Here is a 23226-nt window from a genome sequence, read left to right as displayed (position 1 = left end):
TTAATGCTTGTTTCAAACAAAAGACTTTGGAATTAATTAGACTTTTAGTGTCATTATTTGTGGTTTACGATTACTCCCAAGAAGGGAACATGTAACTAAAAATACAAACAGCTTTCAGTGTCATTTTATTTCTTTATTTTAAATTGGTATTCATATCCTTTAGTGGTTGTGAGATTGTGGCCGGTGTGGAGGTCGTCTGTGTCGGCGTTTGGGCTCGTGGTTATCCGGGACTTGGGGCAGTTGAATGTGATCTGGGTGCCTGGATGGAGGTGCTGCTGCAGGAAGGCGGAGGCTGCGAGGGGCTCCAGCTTCTGTTGCTTCCCGTCTTTAATTAAATGATGAAAATCAAACCATTATAGCCTACTGCATCCGTCTTCTGTATATGGACAGGCGGCTTTTTTTGGCCTCAGATTTCATCAGTTGTGTTCACATCTCCTGATACACCGTTCACCGAGCAACTAATTGCATCCCATGCATCTTTTTTTATTTTACATCCATGATTTACGTTACCAAATAAAGCAGCTCTGTTTCTGCTCACTCCTGCAGCACCACCTCCACTTCACAACTAACTGCAGTCTCGTGCCCTTTTATGGGGCGTTTCCTTATGCTAATTAGGATTGAGTTAAATGGGATTAATCACTATAAGAAGACAACAGATCTGTGGTTTGAGGGCGCATCGTGAATCTGACGTAGACTTTTCTTTGGACCTTTCTTAAGAACAAATTTATCGGTAAATAAGGTCCCATGTTCTTACAATCAAGTGTACAAGAAATATTTCGTATGTTTTTGGACTTGCCGTCCCCATCTGCCATTTCACCGTTGCTGCTTCCTGTTAATGAGCAGCCTGATGCATCCCTCGAGAATGCGTGACATTTAACCTAAGGTGAGTAGAGGTGGCGTGTGAATCGTAAAGCCCTGATCTTAGGTTAACCCCGGGTTAACATGGTGTGTGTGAGAACGGGTTATGTTGGCCCAGGGCTGTTCTTAACCCGGGATCACACCGGGCTGAGAATATGCAGGGTGAAAAGCAGTAAATCTGTTTTAACCACTCTGGTCTTCGGGTTGTGTTAACCTAAATGAATGGATGGCAGATGTATAGCACAGAAAACCTTCAATGTATTGATCAAACTGAACAAAAATCACTCTCACCTCTCGATGCAGAGCAGAAGTGCAGCACACACAATTAGATATATTCTCTGCTGTTCACATAGATCGTTCACATCATTGTGTAGTGCTGTAATGTTTATATTATACAACAAGTAGCTCCGCCCCAGAGATCTGATTGGTCAACTGAACATTTGAAACAAATCCTCATGACATCACATCCTGCTCATCACTAGAAATATCCCTCCACCTCCTCAATGAGAACATAGAGTTAGAATAGAATATTATATAACAAGTAATATAATGTAGTTTCTACTTGTTATAGTTCTATTAAATGACCCATTTGGTGAAGTCGGGTCTCTTTTGGTCCTTTTTGGTCGCTCCGAGCACCCGTACCGTAACACCACGGATAGTCACGCACTTACAATCCTAGCGGCGGCTAGCTGGACCGGTTTGGTTTGAACACATGACACGGAGCTAAAATGTTAAAAACACATGAGTCCGTGGATATCTTTGTTCATCAGATATCTTTGTTCATCAGATATCTTTGTTCATCAGATATCTTTGTTCCAACCAGACTGAGTTAGCTGAGCGGTTTAGTGTTTCTATTTTTCTGTATTTATTCAGTTGGAGACTAGAAATCCTCTCTGTTGCTCGGTGGTTGCTAAGGGTCGGACTACTTCCTGGATTAGTAACATTGCATACGTTACATAAGAGTCTACTGACGGGACGGATTGTTTTCCAATTCTTAGGCATACCCCATGTGTTGCCATGGAAACGGAGATCACACCAACAAAAAGTTTTGTATTTTGAGAGTGAATTGCTCCAGAATATGAAAACATTTTAATTACATATTATATTTAGTTGTTAACTTATTGTTTAATCACAATATTCCACCAGAAGGTGACGCTTTAACGTCATAATTGGCAGACAGCGATGCGGTCGGTAAGCATCACCGTGGTGCCAATAATGACGTTAAAGCATCGCCCTCTGGTGGAATATTGCTTCGGGCAAGGCAGCGTCCATCTGAGGGAAAGATCTCCTGACCTGAAGGTCACTCTGCGTTATCTGTCCAACAGAGCGGATCTCCACTTAAATACAGTGTTACAAGTTTAGATTCTATATAATCCAATCAATGTTATTGTGATTTTGTTTTTTATTAGTGAGAAGTTTTGAGCTGTGTTGCTACTTTAGTTTCCACGTATCATTTCAGAGCAAAAACTCCCAAGTTTTGGAAAGCGTATCATCCACAGCACTTGGATTATTATGCGAGCGTCTGCGCTGCCTTTTGTTGTCAGATCAAAAGGTAGTCACGAAAGCTTTGTATGAGAGAACAAGGCTTTTTTTTTTGCTTCCCATCCCTGGTTTCAGGCTCACAGGATTGCACAGGCCATTATATGAAAACATGTGTGAACATAAAAGCCTGCTCATAAAAGTTCCCCATAGTGAAAACGACCTAAATAAAGACAGCCCTGAAATAATACCCTCCCCGGGTTCATCTAACCTTTCTTCAAAATGGAGGATGGGGAGCTGGAGAGGCTGGAGGAGGCATTAGGGAGAGAGAATACCTGAGGATGGATGGTTTTCGTCGTGGCAGAGCTCAGCCATTAGGTGGACGTTATTGTCCTGAGTGCATTACAGCAGCCTGAGTGGTTGCATTTTTAGCAGGGCGGCAGTCTGACCTGTGACTGCGGTCGTGTTACCGTCCCACCGGGAATGGAACCAATATCACCGGTGCTTTCCTGTACACCACCATCACAAAGGCTGCTCCGGGGAGGGCTTACGTTTGGATTTCACTCAGATTTCCAAAAATATCTGGAGCTGTGAAGTGTTTGTTTGCCTCAGAGCGTCGTTCTTAGTCGACTCTCTGCTGCTCTCGCAATACCGGCAATCTCTTACAATATCTTCTCGCCTGCCAGTTGTGCTCGCAGCCTTTAGTCCTCTGACTGACAGCAGGTTTACTGCCTCTCCTCTCTCCTGCAGGTATTTGGTTCCTTTCAGAAAGGTATTTTAAGAACTCCAATATTGAAAACGCTGCCTGCTTTATCTGTGCATATCATCTCACTTACTCAGTTCAGTTTTATTATTTATCAATTTGATTGTATATTCAGATGTAATTGAACTGAACTTCATCTTTCCTTGCTCTATTGCACCTATTCTCTCCACTATCACTGTCTAAATGGAGATTTAAGATGTTCCAGAAATCAAAACAGAATTCCTTTTCCTCAGATATGATACAAAAGTGCAGTCAGTAGAAAAGTATATTACAGATTAAGCTTGCTAAATAAACACAATTTGCTTTATTACTTTCAATGTAACTTAATCTAACCACATTTATATTGAGATAAATCAACAAAAACTCGACCCAGGAGAAACCAGACTTCTGCCGAGGCCAACAATCCCCTCGTCTATGCAACCACAACGACTACAGCACATGTCGGGACATATTTAGGGGTCCAAACAGCCTCGCTGCACAGAACCTTCTTCTATAGTATTATATTTTCTCCGCTAAAAGTGATCAGGTGGCAAAAACTGTAAGTCCAAACTTTACCAAAATCACCAGCTAGGTTGCACATCCCCCCCCCCCCCCCCCCACACACACACACACACTCACCACTGCTCAAGCACAAAAAAATGACACACATTGAACTGAAGGTGGCACTTTAACAATCAACTTTGCATTTTTGCGATTATCTACATTAAAACTTTTGAAATTTTGATGCATTTTAAGTGTAAACAGACACAACTATTCTTTTTTTTTGCACATGTAATGTATTTCCCCTAAAGTTACTAGATGGTTGTGGAATTGCATGTTTCAGTGTGGAAGTCACCTTCTCTGGTGACCTGAAGATCCGTGGTTCAAATTCACGGGTGGACAAGTACAACTGGTCAACAGTGTTGCGGTGTGTGCAGGTGGTTTCCCATCATGTGTCTTCTCTGCTTTCAATTTACTTGGCCCCGATCATATTACATATTTACAGTTGTACTGGTTCTCCCCTGTGAAACCGGTCCTGACAGCTCCACACTGACTGCTTTCTGTATTAAGTTTGAGCAAGTACATTTGTATCCCAGAATACAACTGAATGTGGATTGTAATATGGAGACGTTGTATTTTTTGGCCTGTTTTGTCACGACTTCCATCTACTGGGTTTTAAGGCCAGATGTCCTCTCTAACATCGTTAATATAAGTAACAAATAATTTATGGATCCAACCTAAAATGTAAAGGGTCAGTAGTCCTGCTGACAAATAGACCTCACCTCCTTGGTGCTGGTAAATGATGTCATGTCACACGTGTTGGCAGACAGTCAATATTAAAAGACTCAAGTTGGGATTGAATCTTTGTCGTACTCATTATCTAATTACGGCCATTTGAGAGCCTTTTCTGGAGCTGATCCGTGTCCTCACGGGGAAGCCAACCTTTATTTGTGGTGAGTTGTTGGCCGGCTTGGCCCTTCTTCCGTTATAAATAACCAGTCTGCATAAACAACCGAGGTTATTTGCGCTCCACGCGCAGCGACCAAGTACATCTATAAGAGCCACGGAGAACCTGATCTTCTTTCATTGATTAAACGTTGACTGGAGTTTAATGATGTTAATTGGTGAAATGAAACAAAAACCTCTCGCAGGGTTTTTGTTCTCAAATGTGAGCTTGGAGAGTGTGGTTTTAATTTATTGTCCCATAACGTGGGCGTCGTGAAGCCCTATGAGACTGTAGCTGTGATTAAGGGCTATGCAAATAAACCCGACTCACCGGGAGTCCATGCTCTTAAAGCACCGAGCGATACATCCTTCATCGTGTTGACTTTTATTAGAGTAAAGCATGTCAGAACGACCATGAGAGTCTATTTTTAGGTAGAGAGAGAATAAATTCTTTGCTTATGTTCTCTCACTCTCAGGCCTGTTTTTATTTATTTTTTTAATTCAGCTTTGTCTTTTTAGTCACACGCTGAGCTCACCATCTGCCACTACTGCAGCACCGTCAACGTCCTTATAAAGTCATTGCTGTAGCCTTAATTATCCTGGTTTAATCACTTCCCCTCTTCAGGGAGATGAAAGGTTATTAGAAAATGAACACGCATGGGGAATTCATTAAAACTGCAGCAGACTACCGTATGCCCGTGTACAGCCATGGATGGCACTGGAGCTCCTGGTGTCCTTGTGTCATGTATCTCTGTATTCACTTTTTTTTTTTTTTTTTTTTTTTTTTTTTTTTAGCATTTTGGCTAAAATGACAATCTCCATTTGAACATCTCTTTTGGTTGTTATTATATCAGCCTGTCTGTATAACGTGCATCTGCTTCCCCTGTCACATCTTGTTTGTTTGCAAATGCTGCTGAGTTTCTGGACTGTGTTCCTGGGAAAGTTCGATCACTTGCATGTTTCATTAAAAAATGAAAAATTGACAGACAAAAGCAATGAGAGAGAGAGAGAGCTGGGGTGTGTGTGTCGCTATTGTGCAACACATTTAAACACCCAATTATAGGAAGAAAAAAAAAAGCCCTTTTAAAGGAGCAGTGTGTAGGATTCGGTGGCAACCAACTGAACACGCCTCACGTCACCCTGCTCGTCCAAGCCTGTAGAATCTGATGATGCGCGTCATTTCTCTGCTGCCACAAAGCCTTTTAACTCGTCCAGCTTGGAAATCACAGCCTACTTCTGCGTTGTCTGCAACATAGGGCTGACATGACATCCCACTTGGTATGAAAACATAATCATTTGTGGATCTGCACTACAGCTGATGTCCTGAGTGTGAGTCCCCGTTTGGGCCTCTGGACACCCGGAGTCATTCATGACATTTATTTTCTGTCAGGCATTAAGCACATATTTTTGGGGAAATTGCTGAGTCATATAATGTCCCACAAACATGGTTCAGATATTGACAAATTCTAAAAAACCACCTCAACACAATTATTAGAAAAATGTATCTACTGACAATATTTTATGGTGAGATACATGTAAAATCATAACATTTCAAAATATTTTGCTTTCCTCGATTAAAAAAAAAAGCAAATATAAAAATTCTCAAATTATTATGAAATCAAATGATGAAAGATTTGGATAGCCTAGACTGTCCTGAATAAAACAATACATAGCATAAATGGTTAGCCTCTATAATGACCAAGATATGATCTTAAAAGTGAAGGTAGTGAAATCACCCTGAAAATCGCCTATCGGGTTTGTCGGGTTAAAAAAAACAAGCCCTTCGTCCGTGTGCTCTAATGACTAATGAAGAGTTTGTTGATCGGTCGACCCTTTCAGTGGAACAGGATCATCTGTCAGTGCCTTTCAAATCCATTACAAATCTTAAAAATAATCGGTTTTATGAGCTGACTGTGGCTGAGGTTCTGTCCGTTGGAGGCAAACAAAGGTAAATCAAATTGGACATAAGATTAGAATTTTGGCAAGAAAGAGTTTCTTGCATTTAAAGATGTGTAGGACTGGCCGGTCCATCTCCAGTTGGTGTAAGACTTAATGGATTAAAACGATTTTATGGAGCCGAAGCTTGTGGGTTTCTTTTTCTCCCAAGTTTGTTGTTTTACTTTTCATAATCTAACCTTCATTTTCACTATATTTCAAATTCACTATATTTTTAACTTGTTACATGTGAATCGGGATGTTCGCGACACATTTCATACAGCAGTGATATGGCACAGGTTTACAAATTTGTTTTCAATTTTATTACTGAAATAAGTTTGAAGTAATCCATTTTTGGCCAGGAGTAGTTGTTCTTCCATCATCTTCCTCTGTCCTCCATCCTCTTCCTCTGTCCTTCTTCCTCTTCCCCCTCAGTAATCACTCATTGACGGTCAATCAAGTCCCATTTTCCTATCAGAGACATGTGAACCAGATTAGAGCGGAGAAGCAGATCAAATTTGGAGTGAAGAGGTGATATATCATCAGCCTGAATGCTCTGGCAGAACCACGGCTCTGTTTTTTTCTCTCTTAGCATGAGAAGAAGGCTTGTTAGCATGCATGTGTTGCGTTCCTGGTCTCTCACACGTAGCAACGTCGTCCATTATTGAGCAGTCGTAAATGCTTTGAAGTTCCGCCATTTGGGGAGTTTTTGTTCCAAAACAGAGGATGTACGAGGCCCTGAAAGGCACCGATCTCATCTAGTTATTGTGTTGTATTGATCGGCATCCTATTATCTGATATTTCTCTTCACACAGTTGCACTGCGTTTATTTCACCGGGTGTTAAAACGATCGCGCCGCCACCACAACGAGGCTTTAGTGGGAGTGAAGGCAGAGCTGTCGCGGCGAACGCCTTCCGGCTGTTCCGTCATTGAAAAAACGAGGTCAAGGTGACGGAGAATCTAATTGATGCTCGGCTCGAACCGCCCGGCTGTTTTACAGCAGCACCTCCTCCACCACATCCACCACATGGTTCCATCACGGGCTCCGGCTCACAGCTCATTAGCATTTGACCGTGTGGGCAGCTTCATCTGATGCATTTCGTGTTGAGATTACGGTATATTCTGAGTAATTAATAACATTAAAACGAGCAGCGTCAGAATCACAATGGTGTGTAAAAAATAAATAAAAGTGTGCGTTGAAAATGGCTCATTTAGTTCTACACGAGGCAGGAAAGTGACATATAAGACTATACAAGCTGCATGCATGGAGCTGCACGTCTCTGCTCTGTGATTGTCGGCCTCACCAACAGTTCATGTTTTGGATCTCTATGCTGTCCTTTTCTCTCTCTGCTCTCCCCTCACCTCCAATTGGTCGAGGCAGATGCTCCGCCCACCCTGGAGCCTGGTTCTGTCGGAGGCTTCTTCCTGTTCAGAGGGAGTTTTTCCTTCCTAACTTATGTGTGAATTGTTGAATTGTTGGGTTTCTCTGTATAATGTAAAGTTCTGCTGTGAGGACGTTAATGTGTTAAGTGACATGAAACAACCTGTGTTGTTATTTGGTGCTATATAAATAAAGTTGAATTGAATTAAAAATCGGTGAAAATTCGAGAGATGCGGTTGATTGGTTACTTTAAAGTCCGGACTCGAGACGGCTCACCTTGAAGTGTGTATCTGGGCTCCTGGCGATTCCTGGACGCCGGTGTGCTGTAACGGTTCCACCGTCAACAGTTCTGCCAGGGCTTTGGACTACAACATAATACATCCCGATCCCAGACCAAGCTGTCAGCGGTCACGTTGATCTGTTGGTGCTGCAGGAGCCAAGTTAGAAAGGGGAGAATAATGTATTGGATGAAATATCAGGTTCTGCTGCATCAGTTCTGTTCCCTTTTTACACCGTTCATTGTGAGTTGCAACAGTACACCGTTTTAATTCATTTTCAGATTCCTTTTTATAATTTGATTACTTAGCCTACAAAATGTCCAAAAAAAAGAATAAATTAGTTAACAAAAATGCCAACAGATGAAGTTTGTTTCAGAACTGATTCGTCAGAATTACAGTGGAGAATCCAAAGATGCTGAAATTACATAGATTGAAAACAGCAAATCCTCATATCTGAGAAACCAGGATTATTTATATTTTCTGCTTAATAAATAACTAAAAGATCCCCTCCAGGCATGTTCAGAGATGAATGAAAAATACTCTACTTTGAACAATGATTTCTGTCTGACCTGCTTTTTCCATTAAAAGCAGTTCAACCTCCTGGTTAGAAATAAGTCGGATTTCAAGGTGAACTCTGGGAAGCTTTCTGCAGATGAAATTGTAAAACAGCCTTCTGTCAGAAGCTCAAATATTCAGAGGTAATATTGACATTAGCTCCAGGCTCCTTAATTTCAGCGCAAACTAATCTTCATACTGGAGAAAAAAAAATATATATTTTAGTGTTTGTGTCAGTTTGGGTTTGTCTGTTTCAATATGACCTCGTGCACAAAGCAACTCCATAAATACTGTAGATAGTTGTCTCTGTTTGGTGTTCAAAGCAAATCACTGCAGGTTAGAAGATGTTAATGCTGGAATTTCATGGTCAAATTTCAAATCCAATGGGATTGTCATTGTTTGACATGTCATATCGTATCGTCATATGTTTCTCCATACGGCCTTATGGTCCTACTTTTTATGAAAAAAGGAACATCTACATGCTTCGGTAGCTTCACTCTGATGAAGCTCGTCTGACCCAAAATGTTCTGTTTCCGAGAGCTTTCTCAGTTTTTCATTTCTGGTCTACTGTAGTTTTTTTTTTGCATTTGTAAGAAGAAAAATTAAAAACGTTTGCGATTAATCATTGTGAAATATGAAGCACAATGGCTGGAAATGTGACCTTTGGGATTATCATTTTAGACTTGATAATTCAGGGCTCCGCATTTTAAGCGTCTAGCTGATGTTTATTCAGAAGAGCTTAGAATAAGCCTTAAATCCTGGATCACCATTATAAGCAACGAATTGTACAAATACAAAGATTAAAGCTATATCAGCAGGCAACAAATGTACTTGCGTGAACTTGTGTCTTCTCAGTGTTTCTGCACAACATCAGGTTTTCCAGGTTCAGATCCTGTTTTTGACGTTGAAACGTTGTCTGTTTTTTCTTGCGGTGAGACTGACCGAGAGGACGACAGCCGGGAGACGTTTGACTGCATGAAGAGGCCAAGTGACGGGACTCTGGTCCTCACCTAGAACTCACCCCCCCCCCACCACCATCACACTGCTGTCTGGACATGGTGAGCCTCCCGCGCATGTCTGCTGTTTACTCATGTGGTATTTGGTGACTTCCCATCCAGCGGTTTAATACCAACATCCCCTGATCGTTCACAGCCTCACGGATCATTAGTGTGAAGAGGCAAAAATACATCTGGAAGTAAATGTATTTCTTTTTTGTAGATGAGTGACATAAAATACTTTATTATCCCAGACATCAGACAGCCCTGATTATTGATTATTGAAGACTTTGGGCTGGGAGACTCCTAAACCAAAACTTGGCCAATACTGGAATGGATCATTTTCTGTATTTCTGGCAGTTACAAAGTTTTATTTTTGTCTAATCAGGCGAAAAAAAGTGTCGTATTCGTTTGTCTTTTGGTTCCCAAAACCTTCATCGTTGTTTGTGTACCCGTCTAAATGTAAATATGTTTGGATTGTGATGACAGGATAACGGTTCGTTCATTAATTGTAAGTGCACTGTTCAGGCAGCGGGATATATATTTTTTTAATACTTGACTTCCTACGCAGTCTTAAAAAAGTCGTATCTCAGGAAGCTAAACAAAACAAATTAACTTGAATAATCAATGCTTTTTGATAAAATCCCGCTGCACTGTAGTCATATCAGAATCATGAATATCTAAAGATGTGATTTTTTTTTTGTTGTTGTTTTTTCTTAGTTATTGTGGAAAAGTTTCCCCAGATGGTGTAATATCTGAGTTTCTGTTGAAGCCCCTTTAACATCAGTCTGTTCACAAAAACTTCTGGTTTTACACGTTTTTTTTTTTAGCATGTATTTTCAGGTGTGGTGATTGCAAACACAAAAACAGTAACTGAGAAAGGATTTGGTTTATTAATGAGAGGGGTATCTCTCAGAGCCAGCTACAAGTGGGCGGGGCTTCTGCTCGGGCAAAATGGGGCGGGCTTTGTATGGAGAAATGACTGAGTCGAGCAGATTGCGTGTGTATCATTTAAATGAGGATGTTTCAAAATGTATTTCTACATTAAAATCTCTCTTTCAATTCTCTTCCTGCAACAGTTAATACTTGTCCTGCACTAAGGAGCAGTTACACATCTAATCAACTAGGATTCAGACCATCACATCCATCATGTGAAACCACTTGACTGCGAGCCAATAAGAGCTAAGCAGAGTGGTTTCATGGTAGGAGGTGCTTGTAACTCGTAAATGTAGAATTAAGTGTTTGATGTGGTTGAAGTCTGATTGATCTTTTTAACCCTCCTCTGTGTGGGAGCTAACAGCTGCAGTTGTGACCAAAAGTTTTCAATTTGCAGCCCAAAAAAAAAAAATCAAGTTTCATAAGCAAAAATCTTAATTCTGTGACCAAAACTGACAGCAAATTTGTTTGCAACTCAAATAATTTAATTCTCAGTTTATACATTTTTACTTCATTGCAGTGCGAGAAAATTTAATTTTCAAAACTGTTTTTTTTCTTGGATAATAAAGACACAAAAATACCTTCATACAAATCTTCCTCAGTAACGTTGACATAGTTTAAAACGTGTCACATGACCGATGCTAAAGTTTCCACAACCTCCATTTCACTGTAACCACAACGACCATCCTGGGAAGAGCTTCCATCCATTTGGAGCTGCCCGGAGATCCCCAGCTCACTGCAGAGATTTATACTTCAAATAACTTCACCATTAGAACGGGAAAACTCTGAAGTGGGACAAAATCCAATCAAACACCCCGTCAAGGTCACTCATGGCCTTCGTCGAAGTCGTGATACGCAGTGGTGTCCCGGTCATGCTCTTCTTTCTCCTAAAAGTTTTCACGAAGGTACGTCAGCTCGGTTGGATGTTGTCAGTGTTAAAATGGAGGCTGTGGGAGATTTTTTTGTAAACCTTGTGTTTGACAAAGAAGTACTAATTGGCCCATCTCTTCCGTCAACACCAAAACTGGAACCACATTGCTCTGGTAAAGAAATGGGGTAACTTTGATTGATCTAAGCACGCGGTCTGGTGCCTTCATCTAGAGGTGGACCAGGCTGGTTTCAATCAGATGTCATCTCCTCTGAGTGATTCTCCAGAGAAAACAAAATGTTCAAGGAATTACACACGTGGACTAAATTGTTAAAGAAAGAAAAACCCACAATGGTCACTGAAATAACTTGAAACTGACAAAAATAATAATAAATACAAATTTACTGAAAATTAACGAATGAAAATCAGACATTGCTTTTGAATTGTGGTTCAACAGAATCATTTTAAAAAACAAACTAATGAAAATGGCCTGGACAAAAATGATGATACCCCTAGAAAAGATTGCAAATAATTTGACCGTAGGAACATGTTAAACTAAGGTGCGTCCTCTAATTAGTATCACAGGTATCTTCAAACTTATAATCAGTCAGTCTGTATATTTAAAGGGTGAAAAGTAGTCACTGTGCTGTTTGGTAGCACACTGAACATGGACCACAGAAAGCTAAGGAGAGAGTTGTCTCAGGAGATTAGAAAGAAAATTATAGACAAGCATGTTAAAGGTAAAGGCTATAAGACCATCTCCAAGCATCTTGATGTTCCTGTGACTACAGCTGCACATATTATTCAGAAGTTTAAGGTCCACAAGACTGTCTTGCGTCTTGCGGCCGCGTCCTCCCCGGACGCGGCCGCAAGACGAAAAGTTACGACAAATTGAAGAGACGGCTAATACCAAACCAAAGAGCCCAGAACAACTTCCAAAGAGATTAGAGCTGAACTCCAAGGTCAAGGTACGTCAGTGTCAGATCGCACCATCTGTCGCTGTTTGAGCCAAAGTGGACTTCACGAAAGACGACCGAGGAGGACACCACTGTTGAAAGCAAATTAATAAAAAAGCGAGACTGGAATTTGCCAAAATGCATATTGACAAGCCACAAAGCTTCTGGGAGAATGTCTTTTGGACAGATGAGACAAAACTGGAGCTTTTTGGCAAGTCACATCAGCTCTAAGTTCACAGACGCAAAAATGAAGCATACAAAGAAAAGAACACTGTACCTACTGTGAAACATGGAGGAGGCTCGGTTATGTTCTGGGGCTGCTTTGCTGCATCTGGCACAGGGAGTCTTGAATCTGTGCAGCGTACAATGAAATCTCAAGACTATGAAGGCATTCTGGAGCGAAATGTGCTGCCCAGTGTCAGAAAGCTTGGTCTCAGTCGCAGGTCATCGGTCCTCCAACAGGATAATGACCCAAAACACGCAGCTAAAAACAGCCAAGAATGGCTAAGAGCAAAACGTTGGACTATTCTGAAGTGGCCTTCTATGAGCCCTGATCTAAATCCTATTGAACATCTGTGGAAGGAGCTGAAACATGTAGTCTGGAGAAGGCACCCTTCAAACCTGAGACAGCTGGAGCAGTTTGCTCCCGAGGAGGGGGCCAAAATACCTGCTGACAGGTGAGGAAGTCTCATTGAGAGTTACAGAAATGGCTTGATTGCAGTGATCGCCTCAAAAGGTTGTGCAACAAAATATTAAGTTAAGGGTACCATCATTTTTGTCCAGTCCATTTTCATTAGTTTGTTTTTCAAAATGATTCTGTTGAACCACAATTCAAAAGCAATGTCTGATTTTCATTAGTTAATTTTCAGTCAATTTGTATTTATTATTACTTTTGTCAAGTTATTTCAGTGACCATTGTGGGTTTTTCTTTCTTTAGTGGAAGGGTACCAACAATTTTGTCCACGCGTGTATTTCTAATGTGTTTTAAGCAAATGGCATCCACTGACAAAATCCCTGCGATGCAACTAATGAAAGCAGTGAATGTGAATATGTTGTAATTGCGGAGCGAGGCTGAACTCCCAACTGTCTTGTCGGTATAACGAATACTAGAAAGCGCGTCTGACCCGCGGCCGGGCTGGGATCCAGAATCAGCGCTGATGCTGTGAAGGTCTTAATCTTTCATTTAGACCTCGTTAATGTTTGCGTGTGCGTTTGCGTGTCGCGCCTGTCGATTGCTTGCCACTACACCGGCCTCGAACGCCCCCGGCAGTTCAGCGAGAGATTAGCCCGGTCCTGATGAATGACCCTCGCAACTCCGGCACGAGCCCCCGAGATTCGTGGCCATGAATTATTAAGCACCATCATAAATAACTCACCGTAATGAGGGGAGCTTACACGCTGCAGGCAGGAGGGGGCGGGGGGGGGGGGGGAAGAGAGGATCGGGGTTGAAGAGGAGCGGATGATTGAGAGGGTCCAGCACTTTGACCTCGGACTGACAGCCCGCTGCGATCACAGGCCGGCGGACGGACGCACTCAGACCTGCGAAAGCCAGCGCCGAGCTAATGTTGCACATCGCACCTTTTATTTATTTATTTTTTTTCTCTCTCTCTCCCCCATCAGAAACTCGGGTTCCGTCCCCTTAGTCACATGTCATAAATGTTAATGTTAAGTAACGACGGTGGTATGTAGGCCAGTCGCAGATTGGCAGCGTGCACAGGTTGCTTTAGGTGTTGCTGTCACCGCGCAGACTGAGACGAGCGGATCTGACACCAGAAAACTGGCGTTCGCAGCAGCTCGTCTGACGGGGAAGTCGAGGAAAACAACACCAGCCGTCGGATTCAAAACACCGTGTCTGTTCGGCTTTGGATTTTCCTCCAGCTAGTTAACTGTCAACAATTTCAGACTGGTTTTCTCTGTAATAACAGATTGATGGTGGTGTTTGATGATGATGATGATGATGATGCTCCTTTTTCGAACCAGAAAAACAGATTTCCATTGTGACCTTTAAAACACGGCACCCGAGTTAATAAAAAGAAGCTGAATATAAATGTGACATTTTTTTTTTTCAAAATGAGGGATGTGGAGAAAATTGGCCCTTCTGCTACATGACCAAAAGTATGTGGATGAAACGTCTCTTTTTTTTTTCAAACTGCTGCTTTTTCAGCCTCCGGTGGAGCCTTCTTCTAGGAAGGGTGTGAACCCATCTTATCCTTCAAGATAATACCATCATAAATCTCATGTATAATGCAAAAATATATCACAGCATTAACATAATTGCATTTTCAGCTCTGTACTGCGCAGCACACATAACCTTGCTGCTGGCTCACCTGGAGGAGCTGCTTTCAAAACAGAAGAGAACAAATACCAGCTTTGACATTTATTGTGCGTGTTGCAGTTGTTAAAGTTAGCTTGCTAACCAGCTAGCCTGAGCTTGTCATTCCCGTGTCCACCTCAGGAGGCGGTGTTGTGTAACTTTGCATTGTTTCTGATGCATAAACAGCTGTTAGTGGTAACGTTGGCAACGTAGCAACCACTACTGAAGGTACGTCAAACTTGAGAAGTCATCAGCAGAAACCCTTGAAATGCTTCAGAAACTTCACGGCAATAAAGCAACGAGCAGGACGAGATGTTTTTGGTGGTATTGGTATTTGAAGAGGCGAATAACGGTCCAACAGCAGAGAAGTGATGTTCTGCTGAGGACTTTTGTTCATCAACATGACGACTCAGCAGCATCTTTAGCATCTCGCCCACAACAACACAATCGGAGCTCCTCGCCACTCGTACTTTGCCGGATTTGGATCCCCGAGAAACGTTTGGAACTTGAAATACCTTCATAAAAAAAGGTTGTAGTTAAACTAAAGGCTTATCCGATTGGCATTTTATTTCAGTCGATCTGCTGCTGGGTCCTTACAATTTTAACTTTACAATCATCAGTTGAAAAAAACACAACATCGGGGCAAAAAAATGCAAAATTTAAACGAATTGCCAAAACTGTGTGAGGCGCTGAGGACCGACTATATGTCATGTAAGGTACAAAGTAGTGTTACAGGACGGGACCTAAATATTTGACATATTTGAACTTTTACAGAACGAGAGGTGAAATATTACCCAGCAAAGGCCGTACAGTAATTCTGTATTATCCACTAACTACTTCCTGCTGGACGAGTTGCTTGAGGAGCTGATTTTAATGAAGGAAATGATCGATTCATGTTTTCAGTAATTATCAGCCAAGCGAAACGGGGTAAAATGGAGGCCGTCGTTCAGTCAGTCACAGTCAAACGAAAAACACGCATTTCATATTTCATGACGTTTAACACATTTCGCCCAGAACAACCTGCAATGAGTTGATGTTGGATTGTAGGCGCGTACGTTAAAGTATACGGACAGGCATCTTACCGACTGTATAAACTACATCAGGTGATTTGTTGACATTCATGAAGTCTGTTTTATTCACGGCTTTTAATAGTCTGTCGGATTATATTACAAATTTATAACTCTATGAATGTTTTAGTCAAAAAAAAAAATTAATATTGTAAAGTTATTTCTGATTTGAAACTATGTTTTCAGGTTTTTTTAATCAGTCCCTCTTGAAAATTGCTCCACGAGAGCGCTTGCAATTTTTTTTAAAGTCCCGCAATTATTCTGCAAAAAAAGTCGTCAACTGAACATGTGTTGAAAGTATTAATGACATAAAGTAAGTCTTGACAAACATAACTCCTCATTTCCAACCTGTTCCTGTTTTCCTCAAATAAAACTCTGTTCACCGGAGGGAACAAGAGGAGAAACAGGAAGTGACGGGGTTTGTGGGAAATGTGTTCTTCACATTAAAATGATGTGATTAAATGTTTGTGATCAAAGGAAGTGATTCCATATTACTGGATGTTAAATGAGTTTTCTCCACACGTCCAGTTGTCAGAGACGTCTCTTTGTTTGTTTCATCCATCAGGTCTATGTGTTGAATGAACATGAATTAAACAGCATCTAAAGCTCTTATTTTGACAGCTGATGTAGTCCTTGTTTCTATATTCCAGTCACAGACGGTCTGTTCTGGAGACATACGCAGCTTTTAGGACCTTTTAGGACCTTTTAGAAGCTTTTAGGAACTTTTAGGACCTTTTAGGAGCTTTGATCCTCATAGTTCTCCAAGTTCAATAAATACATAAAAAAAACTAAAATATTTCAGTAATGTGCAGCATGATTATTTTCACATGAATTGACTACATATTATTGTTTTATCAGGTAGTGCTTAAAAAAACAACTTTTTTTTTCTCCATCTGCAATTTTTTCAAATTCTCGCAATTTTACTGCAAAAAAACTCTCTTAAAAATCCACAAATTACTTCAAGTTTTGAGAAAATCTGATGAAAATCAAACATTTTTGATTTTAACAATCACAATAAAACTCCTGGAGGGAATAATCAATAAAACAATACATTTGCAATAGTTCTGTTGGATATACACTATCAGTCATTACTTGTATTTTTGCAATGTAATTAATAGGGCTAATATTTAGTTTGATGTTGACCTCACAGAAGACCGACTGCTCGCGATAATGTTGAGTGTCATTCAGTGTTTATCTGCCAGCGCTGGTGTTCAGGAGGAACGGCAGCGGCTCAATATTTCAAATCAACCTGGTTGAGGGAATAATTCTGGGACTGTTTTCCACGTCGTTCTGTTTCACTCGTCCCAAAGTTCAATACAAAAATGGAATTTAATGTTAAAACTAAAATATTTTTTTGATGTGCAGCAGGATTATTATCACAGGAACTGATTACATATCATTGTTTTAGTGCATAAAAAAGGCCGTTTTTTTTTTTTCTCCGCTTGCAATTTTTTCAAATTCCTGCATCTCACAAATTACTTCGCAAATTTTTGAGAAGATCCGCCGCAAAATCGAACAATTTGGATCGCAACAATCACCAGAAAAACTCTGGAGGGACAGTTTAATATACAAAAACCCATTTGGCTCGTGTGCTCACGGACAGCTGTAACAAAAAAACAACATGACCATAATGCTGATTAATGATAAATCTCAAAGGTCACAGCTTTGAGTGTGTTTCGGTCCATCAGCAGACGTGTTTCCTGTCTGCGTGTCCCTGAGCTTCCCTCTGACCCTCCTCCTGTGTGATTCATGCTTTATTGGATTGGATTGAAAAGTGAGAGAAAAATACACCTTTCTCTTTGTCCTCGTTTCCAGAGGTCGTTCCGATCATTTGCGAACGACGACCGCCATGTCATGGCCAAGCACGCCAGCATCTACCCGGCCTCAGAGGAGCTGGAGGCCGTCCAGGCGCTGGTGTCCACTGTGGAGGGCGCCCTCAAGAAGGTCTCTGATTGGATGGATGGCCTCAACAAACCCTCAGGGAAGACCTGCACCGATAACGAGGCCGGGGACAACACGGTGGAGGAGGACGCTCCTGAGACAAAGTATGTCCCCCTGTTAGAGTGGAATATTAGTGGACATGTTTTCAGAGAGGAAGATGAAATGAACTTCATGTTTGTTTCAGTTTATTTTGTTCCTGCAGCTGATGACTCAGCAGGCTGTTGTTACACATGATGATTGTAAGATGAAGTCAGTCAGAACATTCTCAATATTTACCTCGTAAAGAATGAACAGCGTCGCGGAGGTTCTGCATGAGCAGAGCATCTCAGAAATGATCGCATGGAGCTGGTTTTGTGCAAATAAAACACAAACAGTACAATAGAAGAACATGTATTGAATGAGGTCAAGTCAGTAATGTAATTACACTGGTGGAATTATTTCTTGTTTAAAATATCTTTCGCTAAAAATCTGGACAAACAAACCAGTCTGCATGCTCTTTGATCCAATCACATAATCCTGAACGTTGTTCATTTTAGATTACATAAAAGTCTATTTTGTCGGGTTTAAACGCTGATTTTTTTTTAGGTTCACGTGTCTTAAAGGACTCCAGTGATGTACATTTTGTCATTTGTCCTCCGCATTTCATGGAGGGGCTGCAGGACGTCGGCGTGCAGCCTGAACACACTCACATCAGCACACCATGTATTATAAACATAATGTGTTCACAGTCTGCATGTGTTCATCTCACAGTGTATTGATGCCTTTTGCTCCGCAGCTATGCAGATCGGATGTAGAGATCCTGTAGCACAGGACCGAGAGAAACAAAGCCAAAACTATATGACTCGATGCTGCAGCATCTTCTTCTTCTTCCACTAAGTAATGATAGAAAGATAGAAATGTTTGACTCGGAAAGTCTCTCCATTACAAGTTTGTCCACCAGAGACAAGTTTATTTTTTGAGCTGCAAAATGTCCCTCACTACATGCCTTGGTCTTAATTTTGTATTTAAAGGATCATCACCATGACCATGCGACTGTCAAATGTCGATGTTACATTTTTTTTTTTCAACATTTTAATAAGAATATTCGCCCTTAAAAATCCATTACTGGTTGAATTTGACTAAAGACCAGTACAGGTAGGAGAGGAACATTTATGAGAAAGTATGAACTGTAAAAAAAATAAATAAAATTGTTTTGTTATTTGGGTAAAAATGCATGCAGAGTCAGCTGAGACGAGTTTGAAACAACAGGATCGTTATCATTGCTGACAGCAGACATGATCTATGTGCAGATTCAGGTTCCACAGTGTTAAATGTTGATGATCCGTAGCTGAACATTCAGAAATACATTCAGCCGCTCGCTGACTTGTTCTTTGGCCGCAGCGTGTGTGTTGTCACCTGTAAACCTGTCAACGCTCCGCTCCGCTCGGCTGTGGGATAATCTGACACTGGCCGTCCTCCATGTGCCCTCAGGCCCGACGCTACATCTGTGCTGTGCGGGGTGACGCGCGTCGGCCTGCTCGCCAAAGGCCTGCTGATCAAAGGGGACATGGACCTGGAGCTGGTGCTGATGTGCAAAGAGAAACCCACCAAACTCCTGCTGTACACCATTAGTGCCAACCTCCCCCAGCAGATCCAGGTACAGCCACACCTCCAGCACTCCGCATCCAAAATGAGCCACGAAAGCAGAGCCGAAGAGCCGACCGCAGGGTGGGGAGGCTTTAAAATAAGAAAGAGGCACTTCTATGATCTGAGGTTCAGAGGAAAAAACACTCGTCCACCGAGAACAAGCGCAGGTTGTTCATGTGTGATCAGAGTCCAGGAGTTCTTCTGGTGACGTTGGAGGAGATAATAATAATAATAATAATAATAATAATAATAATAATAATAATAATAATAATAATAATAATAATATAGCTAGTATGGGAGCTCTCGTATAGTGCAAGAGGGCATGTGAAGGACGGTAGATTGAATACAGTACTTCATTTACGTACAAACAGTGTATAGTTTGTAAAATACATCAAAGTTTTAACAGCTTTTAAAATGCAAAAATGCACTTTGTCTTGTACTGCTCAGTGTACGGTGTCAAGTATTCACACACAATGTTTATTTTCATTTTCACAGTAGGAACTGATCTTGAGACGTGGTTGTGAGATTAAAAAAAGAAAAAAAGGATTTCGTTACTTAAATTAAATCCATTTTTTTTTTTACACGGTTAGTGATTTATGATGTGTCGCTACACTTTTTCATTCTCAGTGGAATCAAATTTACATATTTCGAAACAAACAACGTAACAACAGCCTTCAGTAAATTTGAACAAATATGTACAAGACAATAATCATTTTAATTATTATAATCTCCCACCAAAAAGGATAAACAAAAAATGTCTTAACATGCGAAGATTAGACACATTGAAAACTTGATGATGAAACAGTTCTGTTTAAAACTGGATGGTAAACTGCCAAGTTAATATCACACGGACAGCAGGGATGTTGCGTTGAAGGCTCGGCAAAAACATTTAAAAATACATTGACTGCAGTTAAAGAAACTCAACACTCAGAATATTTTTAGAATATTTCTCTGTTTGCAGGAGGCAGAAGGACATGAAAAGATACGGCCACAGAAATCATTTCTGGACTAAAACAAATCAGCTGAATATGAGTGAAACAGAACGACATGGAAAACAGTCCCAGAATTATTCCCTCAACCAGGTTAATTTGAAATATTGAGCCGCTGCCGTTCCACCTGAACACAAGCGCTGGCAGATAAACACTGAATGACACTCAACATTAGTGTTATCATTTTTTGCAGTAAAATTGCGAGAATTGGAAAAAATTGCAAATGGAGAAAGATGTTTTTTTTTTAATCACTACCTGATAAACAATAATATATAAATCACTTCTTTTGATAATAATCAAGCTGCACATTATAGAAATATTTTAGTTCTAATAATTTTTATTCTTTTATTGAACTTAGAGAACCATGGAGATAAAAGCTCCAAAAAGGTCCTAAAAGGTCCTAAAATCTGCATATGTCTCCAGAACAGACCGTCTGTGACTGGAATATAGAAACAAGGACTACATCAGCTGTCAAAATAAGAGCTTTAGATGCTGTTTAATTCATGTTCATTCAACACATAGACCTGCTGGATGAAATAAACAAAGAGACGTCTCTGACAACTGGACGTGTGGAGAAAACTCATTTAACATCCAGTAATATGGAATCACTTCCTTTGATCACAAACATTTAATCATCATTTTAATGTGAAGAACACATTTCCCACAAACCCCGTCACTTCCTGTTTCTCCTCTCGTTCTGGTTCCTCCGGTGAACAGAGTTTTATTTGGTGATGAAAACAGAAGCAGAGACTTTCTGGTTGGAAATTAATTTTTCTTAGTAAAGTGAGTTATGTTTGTTCAGACTTACTTTATGTCATTAATACCTTCAGCACAGATTCTGATGATGACATTTTTTACAGGAAAAATCGCAGGAATTGAAAAAATGTTAAGCTTGAAATTGCGTTAATTATTGCGATGGAACATTGTGATTTCCTGGAGTTACTGATTGATATTTCCAACATCCTAATTATTCCTGCAGAACATTTCAAAATCATTAACAGCGAAAACCAGGAGAGAAGAGCTTGAAGTCTGAATACAGAAAACCATTATTCTGTCCCCAGAATATTACAGACATTTTTTATTTTAATTCTTAAACCAGATGAAAGGAATATTTGTAGTCAGGAGAAGATGATTGAAGTAGGTCTGATATGAACAGGAAGTGTCTGCTGCTGCTGCTCAGTCCTTCCCACATATATCTCCACCAGCCTGTTTCTTTGAGATGTATGAAGCCCAAACTGCAGAATAATCGAACGTTTACATTTCTGACCACCTTCTTTCTTTGTTTATTTCTATTGAACAAACCCAACAACTCTGAGTTTGGTGAATTTTAACATCCCAGCTCTGAAATTCCCAACTCGAAAATACTTTCCTCAGAAGATCTCCTCCTCGATGTTTCTCCCTCCTCCCGCCCCCAGAAGATGCTCGCTAACACGGCAGCGCTGCCGCTCACGGAGCCTGAATGTGCTTCTTCTGCCACCGTCTCCGTTAATTACCTGCCATCGCTGCCACGCGTGCTTCATCATCGGGGGAGGAAAACCATTTGAAGCTCTCATTTCCTGGGCCAAGCTGGGAGAGATTGACGGGCAGAGGGCTGATGGATGGGGTCACTTCTCTGGAGAGGATGAAAACACGGCGCTGAGAGTAACGGGAACCCAGAAAAACAGGAGAGTTTGGCATGCTGGGAATTTGCTTGCAACAACAACAGAGGCATAAACGCCAGATGAAGGTGCATGTAAACAACAACATGTTGGATATTAGCTTTTATTTCTCTTGGCACCTAAATGTCATTATTTCGCATGCATATCCACAAATTATCAAAATAAAGTCATTGTTCAGATAATGACAGTTTTATTAATGGCAGCACAAAAAAAACAAAAAAATAGTCAATAATAAGACCTGATCGATAGGTTTAATTACCTGTAATATAATAACTCATGTCAGTGTCCACAGCACGATGTCATACCACCAATCCTACGTTCTCTGCTCCTCTTTTTAACACCAATTCAGTTTTGCATTCACCGGTCGGTTCCTAATTCATATCATTTTTATTAATTACTGCTTAGGTACTGTAATATCCTGAATATTGAGTGGAGCCAGATGTAAATGGTTGATTTGGTGATTATTGGTGGTAAGTGCTGGTGATTGAATTTGTCAAGAATTACAACAAAGGACGAAGTCGTGCCGATGATATCTGTTTATAGTGCAGCCAAAATAATTCCTGTTGAAGCAGTCAAAGAAGTCAAATCTGTCTGTCTGTCTGTCTGAGTATGTCGACAAACTCAAACAGCATAAATCAGTCCCTCAAGGAAATCTGATCTTGGGACACAAATTCAAGCAAACTGCAATATCCGCGAGAGCTTACATTTTAATTCACGCAATTTTTCTGCTAAGAATTTCGTCATCCACATCTGTGCTGAAAATATCAACAGCATAAAGTAAATCTTTTCAAAAAAACTTTCGTGAGAAAAATAACTCCTCATTTCAACCAGAAAGTCTCTGCTGCTGTTTTCATCTCCAAATAAAACTCTATTCACCGGAGGAACAGGAACAAGAGGAGAAACAGGAAGTGACAGGGTTTGTGGGAAATGTGTTCTTCACATTAAAATGATGTGATTAAATGTTTGTGATCAGAGGAAGTGATTCCATATTACTGGATGTTAAATGAGTTTTCTCCACACGTCCAGTTGTCAGAGACGTCTCTTTGTTTGTTTCATCCAGCAGGTCTATGTGTTGAATGAACATGAATTAAACAGCATCTAAAGCTCTTATTTTGACAGCTGATGTAGTCCTTGTTTCTATATTCCAGTCACAGACCGTCTGTTCTGGAAACATACGCAGCTTTTAGGACCTTTTAGGACCT

The 23226-nt window shown here is 40.7% G+C and overlaps 1 protein-coding gene across 5 annotated transcripts in view; it reads left to right on the top strand.

The window, feature by feature from the left end:
- LOC138210251 (spermatid perinuclear RNA-binding protein-like) overlaps positions 1 to 23226 on the top strand; it is an 85804-nt gene that overhangs the window by 21357 nt on the left and 41221 nt on the right. For 4 of the 5 annotated variants that reach the window (XM_069169304.1, XM_069169305.1, XM_069169306.1 and 1 more), the window contains 3 exons: positions 9611 to 9732; positions 17626 to 17855; positions 19222 to 19387. In XM_069169304.1, the coding sequence (XP_069025405.1) occupies positions 9730 to 9732; positions 17626 to 17855; positions 19222 to 19387 (399 nt within the window). In that variant the 5' untranslated portion in view covers positions 9611 to 9729. The remainder of the gene's footprint in view (positions 1 to 9610; positions 9733 to 17625; positions 17856 to 19221; positions 19388 to 23226) is intronic. The other variant, XM_069169308.1, reaches the window with a different exon arrangement.

Source organism: Embiotoca jacksoni, unplaced genomic scaffold, assembly GCF_022577435.1.
Source record: "Embiotoca jacksoni isolate LCO1_2020_lvr unplaced genomic scaffold, fEmbJac1.0.p SCAF_44, whole genome shotgun sequence".
Taxonomy (NCBI): Eukaryota; Metazoa; Chordata; class Actinopteri; family Embiotocidae; genus Embiotoca; species Embiotoca jacksoni.
Note: the sequence above shows the minus strand (reverse complement) of the source record. Positions and strands in the feature narration are given on the sequence as shown.